At 36.2% G+C, this 13,292-nt stretch overlaps 1 protein-coding gene and 1 pseudogene across 2 annotated transcripts in view; one reads left to right on the forward strand and one right to left on the reverse strand.

The window, feature by feature from the left end:
• Positions 1–13,292, forward strand: part of Znf280d (zinc finger protein 280D) — a 78,516-nt gene that overhangs the window by 10,320 nt on the left and 54,904 nt on the right. Inside the window, exons 1-5 of one of the 2 annotated variants that reach the window (XM_048333214.1) lie at positions 1,452–1,639; positions 4,281–4,427; positions 5,463–5,528; positions 5,629–5,768; positions 12,173–12,290. In XM_048333214.1, coding sequence (XP_048189171.1) covers positions 1,606–1,639; positions 4,281–4,427; positions 5,463–5,528; positions 5,629–5,768; positions 12,173–12,290 — 505 coding nt within the window. In that variant the 5' untranslated portion in view covers positions 1,452–1,605. Of the gene's footprint in view, positions 1–1,451; positions 1,640–4,280; positions 4,428–5,462; positions 5,529–5,628; positions 5,769–12,172; positions 12,291–13,292 lie in introns of those variants that run through there. The other variant, XM_048333215.1, reaches the window with a different exon arrangement.
• On the reverse strand, positions 3,649–3,844 carry LOC125341155 (annotated as a pseudogene).

Consider the following 13,292-nt stretch of genomic DNA (forward strand, 5'->3'; position numbering starts at 1 on the left):
ATAATAATAAGGGACAGCACTCAGACCCTGAGTTCATCCCCAATACTGGCACAAAAAAGCAAGGGCTAGGGAAGGGGAAAAGGGGGGGGGGTGGAGAGTGCGGAGTGGGGGGAGAGAATGAAATGCTGTTAACAAAAGTTGTTAAAATTCGTAAGAGATCATTTATTGTGTTGTAACAATGGAATGTTTGAGATGTTAGATTTGAATCCATAGGAAGTAGATTTTGATGTTGTCATGAATAGCTAGCTGGGGGTGTCTTTTAGTTCTGTTTAGATGAAAATTACAAGTAGGGAGGGGTACCCAGTGTTGGTAGCCCTGAGCTTCTGAGTGTTAGATGTTAATGGGCCAGGCTTTCAAACTTCAAAATTAGACTTCTAGGACCTGAAAAGAGACTTACAGCCCTAGTCATTTAAAGCTAATACTGTTCTAGGTGCTTGTTCGGAGCAAATCTGGGCCTTGATGCCAGCAGTTCTCACCCACCATCTAGTGTTGTGGTGCCTGAACTTTGGGTGTTGGGATTTGTGGGTCTTAACTCTTGGCAGCCTCTAGAACTCTTTCAGCAGCTGGTGATCTCTGTCTTGTCTCTAGCCTCTTTCCTTCTGTAGTCTTAGCTCTCTGCAGCCTCTTGTCTTCTGAGTACTTCTGCAGTCCTTTGGAGTCTTGTACCTGGTTAGTTTCTGGAAGTCTTTATCTGCTTTTTAGTGGCTGAATGCTTTCAACCCTGGGTGCTCAGGATCACAAGTAGACAATCAAAGACTGTGAGAAACCTTTATTGGACCTAATGTTGCAATAGGGAGTGGGCTGGGGTTGGGGTTGTACCCAAGAAGCTTTCCACCTTAACCTAACTAGAGTGGGAAATAGCCTACTTATATAGCTAGGAAAGGTGTGTGGCGCGCGCGCGCATGTGTGTGTGTGTGTGTGTGTGTGTGTGTGTGTGCAGACTGCACTTCCACGGCATACCGCCTTACATATGCACAGCTTCTATTTTTGCTAATCACAAGACTTAAATATTCACCGCTCATTGGTCTCACTTATAATCCAGTTACAACCTCATATCTACCAATCTCAGACATCTTGTTGAGTCATTGGGGAGGTGTTCCCTCCCATCTCCAGTGAGAATGATATGGAGTTCACCTTGCAGATGTCAGGATAAGCTGGTAAACCAAAACTTATCCTACAGTGAAACGGGGAAAAGGGGCTACAAAAGAATTCAGAAGGGCTGAGGAGTATGGCTTAGTGGTAGAGTGCTTGCCTTGCATGCGTGAAGCCCTAGGTTCGATTCCTCAGCCCCACATAAACAGAAAATGCCAGAAGTGGCGCTGTGGCTCAAGTGGCAGAGTGCTAGCCTTGAGCAAAAAGAAGCCAGGGACAGTGCTCAGGCCCTAAGTTCAAGCCCCAGGACTGGCAAAAAAAAAAAAAAAAAAAAGAAAGAAAGAAAAGAAAAGAAAAAAAGAACAAAAGATGGGGAATAAGGATAAGACAGTCAATCTTTGGCATCATAATTGTACAGGAAACAAAGGAGACCTGCCAATCAGAAAGCCATCCATTTCTCGTTAACCCAAGGCCAAGCTCTAGAACCAAGAAGACAGCTGAAGATGGTCCAAGATGGTGGGAGGCACTAAGCTACTGTCTTCCTGTGGTATGTCTATGCCATGTGTTCGCTTGCTTAGTATTTCTCTTATAATAAACATTCTATCGCCTACATTCACATCTTGCCTGAATTCTTCTCTTGTAATATACAGCAACTAAGGTTGTTCAGCTGCTTTAAACTTTCTGTTAAAGTAAATATTTGGTGCTTTTTCTTGGAAAGTTTAGGGACTAAGTCTTTTTGCAAAATGGACTTTATCAGATGCAAGAAGAGCTACATGGGGCTGGGAATATGGCCTAGAGGGCAAGAGTGCTTGCCTCGTATACATGAAGCCCTGGGTTCGATTCCCCAGCACCACATATATATAGAAAATGGCAAGAAGTGGCATTGTGGCTCAAGTGGTAGAGTGCTAGCCTTGAGCAAAAAGAAGCCAGGGACAGTGCTCAGGCTCTGAGTCCAAGCCTCAGGACTGGCAAAAAAAAAAAAAAAAGAATAGCTACAACAATCTGAAGTTCTACAAGACACTGGAATGTTTAAAAAAGTGAGGGTTACCTGAAGCAGTTGTGACTAGGACAAATCCTCCTAAGTCCAGTGTGGTGTCAGCAGCAGCCTTGATTAACAGTAGTTCTTGCAGCTGGAGTAGAGTTTATTCAAAGTTCTGGTGGAATTTCAAATAGCCAACTGTCCTGAAGGCATTCTTAAGGGTTGCCAAAGAGACTGCTTGCTTGGCTGACTGTTCAAGGCAGCTAGGGAAAGTCTTTCAGCTATCATTCAAGGAGCCTATGATTTCCTAACAGTTTTGTTATTCGTGTTCACATACTTAAACTAAAAAATAAAGAAGGCTTAAAAAGTCAATATTCTCTACAGTATTTAGAAGTGCATAGGAAGGATTGCTCTAATCTGTGTGTCATTGGGAGCTCTTTTCTTACATTATTTCTTTGATAACCTATGTCCACTTTTTTCCTCTATCTTTCTTTAAATTTTAGTTGGGTAAGTTTATCTTTGAAATTGATTTTTTTAAAATAATCTTGTCTTCCCTAATTTATAATGGTCCTCTTTGAGTTCAACTTCTGGATAGTTTGAGTTTTGGTTATCATATTTTTTATCCAGATTTTCTTTTCTGAGTGTTGCTTTTTATAACATTCTTGTCTTAAACCAGTTTCTTTCCTTTTCTTTTTTTTTTTTTTGGCCAGTCCTAGGGCTTGGACTCAGGGCCTCTGAATACTGCCCCTGGCTTCTTTTTGCTCAAGGCTGTCACTCTCCCACTTGAGCCACAGTACCACTTCTGGCTTTTTCTGTTTATGTGGTGCTGAGGAATTGAACCCAGGGTTTCAAGTATGTAAGGCAAGCTCTCTACCACTAGGCCATATTCCCAGCCCCCAGTTTATTTTCTTATCTTCCCTTGTATTATCCTTTCCTTGGGATTTAAAAAAAATCTGTTTTACTAATTTTTAATTTTTTAGATTGGAGGTTTTACTAACATTTTTGGTGCTTATTGGTTGTCTATATTTAAGAGTAAGGCTTACATGCTTCTTAGGAATTCTGTCCTTGATCAGAATGTCTAAGATCAGTATTTACTTTATGCACTGTTTCTATCAGTTTCTTTAGGTAAGAAATGCCTAAATTGACTTAGATGGGATAGGCTTCATGTTTGTTTTTTTTATTTTAGCAACTCACTGCTGCTTTGCTTTGTATCTGATATTCCGGAATCTGGTTCAGTAATTCTAGTTTGGGGGTTGGAAACATGGCTCAATTGGTAGAATGCCAGCCCGTGATCAAAGCATCAAGTATCTAAATTGAGTCCCAGTCTCACAACAACAATGGAAGGAGGGAGAGAGGAAGGAATGAAGAAAGTCTAGCTTTCCACCTGTTGCTTCTTAATCTTTTGTTAATACACCTTTTTTTTTTTTTTGCATCTCACAGACACATTTTATTTGTGCCACATAAGAGGTGGCGCTCCTACAAGTATGTGTACAGCGATGTTCCATGTTCTTATCTAGCAAAGCTTGCTCAATGTACAGGCACACAGATGTGTCACCTCATGTGCTCAGAGGAGCTGGTTAGTGATGGCCGTGAGAAGGCGCAGAAGTGGAACCTTTCAAAGCCTTACTTCTTTTATCAGCACTCCTGCCTGGTATACATGACGCACTCCTGATCTTATACATGATGTAGCTCATCAACCCCACCCCTACTCAGATCTGGTAAATCTGGGTGTAGTAGGGTTTTATAGACATTTTTAATAAGGCTTTGAAGCATCTTGACAGGACCAAGGGCTTGGACCTGGCCCGACCCCAGCGCCATCCACAGGAAAGGTCACACGCTGCCCAGTCGCTGTGCAGGGCCATTCGGAAAGTAGTATACCTTTTATAAAAAGAAAAAAATAGTGATGGGATATAATCCTATTTCTGTAGAGATAATATTCCAAGTGGGTAACAAGCTCACCTTAACTGGATTTGATTGTTCTCAAGTTTTCTGTCCACCAAAAATAACTACTGTTATTATTTTATAGTTTCTATCTTTACTAGGTTATATCTTTCAGAGTGAGATCTCAGTTTTTCCCTGTTAATACCATGTACTAACTACAGGTATTTGGAAATTTCACTAGAATTATTAAAGTACATGATACTGTATGTTACAAAAGTTTTATTTTTTTCTTAAGAATAAGGTTTGTTTTTCTCTTTTGGAAAATTAGACAATTCAGACATGGCAGAACTTTTTATGGAATGTGAAGAAGAAGAGCTAGAGCCTTGGCAGAAGAAAATTAAAGAAGTTGAGGATGATGATGATGATGAACCAATCTTTGTTGGAGAGATAGCAAGTTCAAAACCAACAATTTCAAGTAAGCGTTTACTCTTAGTGAAGCCAAGTTTATAAAGGTGTTATTTTTTGTTGGTTTGGTTTTGTTTTTGTTGCCAGTCCTGGGGCTTGAGCTCAGGGCCTGAGCACTGTCCCTGGCTTCTTTTTGCTCAAGGCTAGCACTCTGACACTTGAGCCGCAGTGCCACTGCCGGCTTTTTCTATATATATGTGGTGCTGAGGAATCGAACCCATGGCTTCATGTATACAAGACGAGCACTTTACCACTAGGCCATATTCCCAGCCCCAAGGTGTTATTTTTAAAGGAAAATTTTCTGACTTTGTAGACCATCCCTGTCTTTTAGCAACTCCTACTTAAATTCCTGAAGCAGAGATGCATTTCCCATAGCCTATGTACTTGATGATGTAGTAGTTAGCACACTTAAGTCCTTCTGCCTTTCTTACAAGAACAACCTTTGAATCATTAGCTTCCAGTTAGAGTGATTGGACTTGACATTGTTCTCTTAGGGCAAGGACACTAGTACTTCTTCATGTATCTACTCAAAAGAGTACAAATTCCAAGGAGAAAGAAAATTTTATCTCATTTTTTTCTGTTTGTTTGCTGTAAGGCAGGAGAATTTAAAAACATGAAGTTAATTCTTAACAGGGTAGTGACTCAAGGCATAAGAATCTATTTTAAAATTTTCCAAAAGCCTACTGCTCATTTTTCTTGCCCATAACTTGGAATAGCCATTTTATTAGAGGAAGAATTAGTTTAGTCTATTGAAATTTTAATATTTCCTATGGCAGGTTGATCATGTCTAATGGAGTGCTATCTGGCTTATAATAGGAATTTGCCGTGATAGCATTCATATTGATGATACTGGAACATTACTATACTTCTGGGTTTTGTGTGTTTAGTTACAATGAGAGAGATTTTATTTACTGTATGATACACCGGGTTAATGTATAAGATATATGCCCTTACAGTCAAAGGATCTTTTTGTTTTCAAATTATGATTTCTAGACTCTTAATGTACGTTTCCTATAAGTAATAAAAGAATTGTCATTTTTTATAGATATTTTGAACAGAGTCAACCCCAGCTCATATTCAAGGGGAATAAAGAATGGCGCACTCAGTCGAGGTACAGTATTATTGTACTGTTTGAGTTTAAAAGTGAACTATTTTGACAAGATTCACTATGTAGAAATATATTCAATATATTGTGTAATTTTAAAATACAGGTATTACTGCTGCATTCAAGCCTACAAGTCAACACTACACGAACCCAACATCAAATCCAGTTGCTGCCTCGCCAGTAAATTTTCATCCTGAGTCTAGATCTTCAGATAGCTCTGTTATTGTTCAGCCTTTTTCTAAACCTGTAAGTGTTTTTGAAACTACACAGTCAGCCAAGAGCTACATTGGATATTATTTACAAGTATAAACAATACCCAGTTAAAAATCTGAACTATCAAATATTCAACCTGTAGAAGCACAGTTGGATCAGAAAACATGACAGTCTTCATGATAGCTTAACTGGTATCCAAAGTAATGACTACAGGAACTAAGTCCTTAACCTAGTAGCAAGTCAGAGATTATACTTTAATTCAGTAGCTACTGTATTGAAAACTATGCTGTCAAAACATGAATAAAAGTTGTTGCATAATGGCAAAGTAGTTTAAGATTTCAAACTGGGCCAGGTGTTTTTAATTGTAAAAACAATTGAGAGACCATGATAGCTTTTTATTTTAAAAACACAGCTTCCTGGTTTAGTTTCAAAAACCTTAATGGTATTATTATTTATTGAGCTGTTAATAAATGTAAGGATTTGTGCTAAATGCTATATAAAAATGAATCTCATTTAACTCTTTAATATCCCTGTGAAGTTGACTTTATTACTCCTATTTTATAGTTGAGGAAATTCAGGATTATAGAGGTTAAATGATTCATTCATTCAAGATCATATAGTTGGCAGATGATGGGTCTAGGCTAAATGATAAATTACATGCATATCCACACATATTTATGTTTTGTATGAATTTTTTTTTTCCTGATAGGGGCTTGAATTCAGGGCCTTGAGTTCACCTGGCCTGCTTGCTCATGCCTGGCACTCTTTAACTATGTCAGTCTCGCTGATTTTTGTGCCCAGGCTGGCTTAGAACCTCGATCCTTGAGTAGCCAGGCTTACAGGAAAGAGCCATTGGTGCCAATATGGATATGTACTTCTGTAAAAATGGAAGTATTGCTTTAGTTCAATTCTTAAAGATGATCTGCAGTCCCCTGGTTCTCTAAGATTCTCATGGTTTTGAGTCAGCACTATTAAAGACACTGTAATTGGTGAGTAAGTTGCTGATGCCCTTGTGTGGATGAAGAAAGGCACAGATCTGTACTAGTAGTTTATCTATTAGTTACCCACCATGTGCTCATAAGAGAAAAATTCCTGTTATACTCTGTGAAGTATTAAAATGTATTAAACATTTATTTACATATTAAGCACCAATTGATGTTATTAATAGTATTAACTCTACCTGTTGATATGTGTCTTTTAAAATAATCTGTACGATGAAATGGGTAGTGTATATAAAGCACTTCAAGTATGATGGCTTCCTTGAGGGAAAGCACTGTATGAGTGAAGTGAGACCCAAACTATCTGACTTTTGTTAATTGAACACAACTTTTACTTCCAAGGATGACTAACCATGTTGTGTTTATTTGTTTATTTATTGATTTTATTGCTACCACAATTATGTCACTTAAGACATAATTTATTTCAAAGTCTTAATAAGTCAAGAGTCAGATCATAACTTAGATGGGATCTCTGCTTCAGGACCTTACAAAGCTGCATCTAAGATGTCACCGATGTTGCATCTCCTATGAAGCTCTCCTGGGAAAGTATCCACTTCCAAGTTGACATGGCTATTGGTAGTATTTAGTTCCTTATGGGTTATCAAGCTAAAGGTCTCTTCAGGTGTTGGTGCCTCTGTACTTAGTCCTAGAATCACCGTTCAAAGCTAGCCTAAGCAGGAAAGTCCATGTGAATCTTAGCTCCAATTAAACACCAAAAGACAGACGTGGAATTGTGGCTCAAGTGGTAGAGTACTAGCCTTGAGTGAAAAAAACTCAGAGATCATGCCAAGACCCTGAGTTCAAGCCCCAGAACTGGCACTAAAACAAAAACCATCTGAAAGCCTCAGTACCTTGCTGGGTCTGGCTTACTCCTCCTCAGCACAGGTCTTTGTCTTGTCAAAGCTAGCAAGGAAAGTCCTTAGCAAGATATCATTACACTTTTAGGTAACATACCCATGTACACAAGGTCTTGTATATCCTGGCATCTGTGCCAAATTCTGTTGTCTAGAAGCAAGACAGAGGTTGTACCAGTGGTCAAAGAAAGAGGATCACAGGATATGAGTATCAGGAAGTGGTGATCATAGAGGCCTCTTTAGAAAGTTTGTCTGCTACATGTACTTAACTTAGTCTTGAACTTGGCTAATATTTTCCTCAAAAGGAAATACGGTATACCTGCCACTTTAAGGAAAACAACAAATACAAGTATTACCGCAAATGATAAAATCTGGGCTTTCAGTGAAGCAAAAGTAAAAACCTTAGAATTTTAGAATTTTTTTATCTTCTCTGATCCTAGCAGCTTCCCAGTATTGTTTCAAGACTTTTCTGATGGGTATTAATAAGTATGATTTTTGATACTGTAGAATGAATATTTCAAATATCTGAAATGATTCAGTGAAACCAAATTTTACAAATAACGTGTTTATACTACAAAAATATTTCAGCAAAAGCTTCATTTAAATTGTAAAATGATTGTAATTGAGTGTAACAGCTTACGGAAGTTCACAGATAAAGTTTCATAATGTAATAAACCTTTAAAAAAGTACTAGCTGGTAAGTTTTGGCATAGGATCAAAGTAATATTTCTACAATAGTTTTAAAATTCTACCAATATACTTCTTTTCTTGATTACATATTGTCATGAGGCCAAATATTCTTCATCTAAAATATATCGCATATTGAAAGCATAGCAGACTGTAGGCTATCATAGATTTTGATTAAGATAAAAGTAAAGAAATATTCAAAAATGTAATATAATGCCACTCTTCTTTTATGTGTTTGCCAATCACTTTTCATGTTATTACATTGATCTGTAATGGGCTTATTGTTATTTTTAAATAAATTAATAAATACATATTTAAAATTTTTTCTCTGTTTTAATTTCTAGTATGGTAATTATCAATAGATATAACATAAAATTTTGCGTTTAGTAATTTTTAAATGTGTAAAAGGATCTTGAAACCAAAGAGTTAGGATACCAGTACCTTAGAGAAATGGTAATAAATTTTTTAAATGTTTACTTTTTAGACAGAACTAAAAAGTATAGAGATCCATTGAGTTTCTACCTTGGATTCTCTGGAAAGCTTTTATTTATAATGTCTTAAAAAGGTATAATAGATGATCATGAAGTAACCTGAAATGCTACTCCGGATGTAAAGCTTCTTTGATGTGTTGAAGTCAAATTAACTTACTGGTTCTGTCCTATTTGTCATAAGCTGCTTGGTGTTTAGGAGGAGGAAACTATAGAGACCTAACTATTTAATTAGTTAGAGAAAACTTAGAGCCTTTTATGAGTCAGAATGTTTTATTTCTACAAGTGTAGTTTTAAATCAAAGTACCTCAATTGGTGTTTCCCAATCCTGGAATTCTTTTAGAAAAAGAGCATTCTTGCCCCTGCGTTTGGATGGAGTCTCAAAATTATGTATTTTAATAAAGCTTAGTGATCTACTGTGCAAAGTTTCAAATGACAGAGGTATATCAAGCGGTGAATTGGCAGTCCTTTTTACAAGCTTTCCCCCTAAAATTTGGAAGCCACTAGTTTTAATAAATTATAATAGATAACATTACATTTTATATCTTCTATCTGTTCATATGTTGTATGTATTTGTGGAATATCTTTGTATTAACACCTCTTACAGATGGGCTGGAATGTATTGCTGTTATTATCACTTATAACATCAGTATGACCTAACTTAAGGGCATTGTCTCTGTAATCATTCATACCTGATGCTTATTTTACATCTAGTCTTAGTTTACTTGTTCATAAAATGGGATAATCCTAAGTCATTATTAGTAGTGATGATAACAGCTGATGTAATACATTTACTGTAAAGAGCAAGTGCATTTAACATACATAATTGAGGCTACAGTTAGTTCAGTTTGAAGGATAAATAACGTGAAGTATAGAAGTGACTTGTCCAAGTTTATGCAGTTTAAAAAATGTGCAAGTCTTCTAAATTCCTGTAAAGTACTTTTACCATTGTTATTATATTTAATATATTTCTCTGCTCTTCTCAGACTTAAAAAATTCTCTATTGGAGCATTATTCTAGCAAATTATTTGTTTTACAATGGGTTGCTTGCTTTCTAGAATTATAGTACTTAATTAACCAGAACTGTTTTACAGGAAAGTGTTTTTGCTAAATTAATTAATAGTAACTTTATTGTTGTTCTGTTAACTATTTTAGAAAATGTGAGTATTTCCCATTTTTAAGGTACACATACTTAGAGAAAGTATTTACCTTGAAGTTAGATTGGGCTTGATTACAGCTGAGTCATGTGGTATAACTGATTTTTTTTTTTTTTAATGGAAGTCTTTTAGGTCTCAGTGTCTAGTGTGGTTTGGGTTACATTAACTTGGTTCCATAACTTAACAATCTCATGAGTAGTGACAAAATTCTTGAAACTTCATTTATCCTTCAGCTTATAAACATATAACAAAACCATTTAATACATATTATTAAAGTAGGAAGGAAAGTTGAGAATGTAGGAGAGTACATCAATCAGGACCCTGTTGTATGTGATAATACACATTTACCTTTTTCACTGAGCATTCTACTTGGAACCTGTCATTGGAACATTTTCCAGAACTTGATATTCATGGATGCATGATAGTCTAAAATTTTAACTATTTCTCTGTTGTTGGCCATACAGGTTATGGATATTTTGCTATGATGAATCTCCATCAAATCTATTTCCCTTATTGTGAATTCTTCACATTGGAATAACTGGATCAAAAAATTGGCCTTTTAGAGACTTTGGAAGCTATTGCTGAAGTTTTTAGATAGATCATGCCAGAATATCACCTATATACTCTGCCAGTAGTGAATGTCATCCTTTTAATTTACTCACATTAATATTAATCTTACAGGAAAACAGTACAAAGAGTTCCCATAGTTTCATCTTCTTTCCCAGGATCCTGTTCATGATCCCACTTTACAGTTACTTCTGATATTTTAAACAGCTATTTTTTCTTTGTTGATTAACACTTTTAAGAGTAATGGCTAGGAACTGGGAATATGGCCTAGAGGTAGAGCGCTTGCCTCGCATACTTGAAGCCCTGGGTTCGATTTCCCAGCACCACATATATAGAAAAAGCCAGAAGTGGTGCTGTGGCTCAAGTGGTAGAGTGCTAGCAAAAAGAAGCCAGGGACAGTGCTCAGAGCCTTTTGGTGCTCAAGACTACTGTTCTACCACTTGAGCACCACTTCTGGCTTTTTTGAATCGTTTATTGAGGTAAGAGTCTCACAGGGACTTTGCTGCCTCCACTGGCTTCAAACCGCAATTCTCAGATCTCAGCCTCCTGAGTACTTAGGATAACAGGCATGCCTGGCTACACGTTGTTCATCTTAAAACGTGGTTTGTTATGTTTTGATTTATCATAGTCTAATTCACTGAGAGATTTTACTGTGCATAATGGTTATTCATTATAAATAGTATTGGGAAATATATTTGTATCCTATCTTATTAAGTTTATCAGTATACTTAATATATGAGTATTAGAGCATATATCTCCAAATTAAACACTTTTTTTAGTTATACCAAATATGTATATTCTCACATATGAATTCACAAGACTTTATACATAATTTTCACCCCTTCAGCTCTTCCTTCTAGCTTGGGCTACCCTGTTTGCTGGTAAAACATTGAAATTCCATTGAGCCCGAGTCCTGAGACTAGCCCACTGGCTCAGATCATTCCTATAAATAGCTCCTATTCTAAACCCTATCTGCCTGGCATTCTTAATTTTTCACCCTATTGGCCAGGTTTCTATTGTATTTGTCATATGAGATGGGAGCATCTCTGACCTAGCATAGTTCAATGATTGGATGAGTAAGAGGTCCTCTTTCTTTCTCTTTCTGACCCCATAGCTTACAAATTTCTCCAAGAAAGATGGTTCCAAAATTCATAACAGTTGATCTATTCATCCTAAATATGTACAATAGTACAGATTGATTCCAAATTTGCTCCAGTATTTTGGATATGGGATTTTTAGAAGTATAGAAGCTTGTGTTTTATATTTATGTCAATGTGTTTTCTACCTTTTTCCTTGTTTATGCTGAGAGGATTTGCTGGGTTCCATTATTTCCTTCTTCATGCTAATACTGCATTTTTAGAATACTTAAGTGTGTCAGACTTACTGAGATAAAGTTGAACTAAAATTTGTTCACCACATTAGGTGACTAGTTTTAGTTTGTTAGTCAGAAATAAGCCAATACTATTAGCTTGCTTTCAATTTTGGTAAATGATATTTTGGCAAGTCAGTAATTCCCCTTGTGTTTTTTCAACTTATTAAGTCATCAAAGGTAATCTTCAGAATACTGTATACAATTTTTAATATTAAGAATACTGGTGTACAATTTTTCATTTATCAGAATTCATGAAACAAAATAACTATAACTGTTGAGTAAATGCAATGTTCTTCCTTTAAAATATTTTAACAGGGCTATTTAACAAAGTCATCCCGAGTTGTATCTAGTAATTCTTCAGAGTTACTGTTTGACTTGACCCAGGATACAGAATTACCACAGTACCAAGGGATACCAACAATTTCTGTAGCAGGTTGGTTTTAGTAATTTTTCCTTAAAATAACAAAAATAAATTTGATGAATATGCATATGGTCTTGATTTTCTGTTTTGAATCCTATTCTTGCATGTGAAAGATTTCATATATTGTCATATGGACTGGTGTTAATAGCTTTTGAATGCCTTTTTTCAGTGATTTTATATAAAATCTTTGTGCAACGATATTGAACTCATTCCTCTTTGGAACAAACAAAAGAAAACGACCTTAAAATTTTGTATGAATTAAATAAGTATTCTTTTAAATATGAGTTCCAACAGTCACTAGTATGGAAAAGTGTATAGTTATAGTTGATTTCTTAATTAGATTAGTGTCCCCTTCCAGTCAGTAATTCCAGTGTAATAAGTAAACATGATTTTAAAGCGTTAATGCAAAGTGGCTGCAATAAAGTGTCGTATGTACACAGTGGATACTCAATACATGCCCTTTGAAGAGATAATGTAATTTACCTATTGAAGATTTAAAGTTCTTTTACTCTATTCTGAAACATAGTACTTCATTAACTTAAGAGAAATTTTGTCTTACTGAAAATTTCCTATAATCAGGACAGTTAATTCTTGTACAGTAGCAATTCAAATGTATTTGAAAGGTTTGACTAAAGAGGTATGTGTGTGTGAACATAATAGGTCAATGTGGAAAATTTACCAGGCTTTTGTCAATTTTTTTTTTCATAGTAATACACTAGTGTCTAATACTTTGATTCTTCTCTGAGGGCCACTTATGTAATTATTTTACTAAGATCCTTACTCATACTTCTTTAATAAAACCAAGTACAAAAGAAAATAAGGAGAAATATGATTTACAAAGCATAGACTTCATTCAGAGAGTCTGAATTTTTTTTTTTTTTTTTTTTTGGCCAGTCCTGGGGCTTGGACTCAGGGCCTGAGCACTGTCCCTGGCTTCTCTTTGCTCAAGGCTAGCACTCTGCCACTTGAGCCACAGCGCCACTTCTGGACGTTTTCTGTATATGTGGTGCTGGG

Source organism: Perognathus longimembris, chromosome 23, assembly GCF_023159225.1.
Source record: "Perognathus longimembris pacificus isolate PPM17 chromosome 23, ASM2315922v1, whole genome shotgun sequence".
Classification (NCBI taxonomy): Eukaryota; Metazoa; Chordata; class Mammalia; order Rodentia; family Heteromyidae; genus Perognathus; species Perognathus longimembris.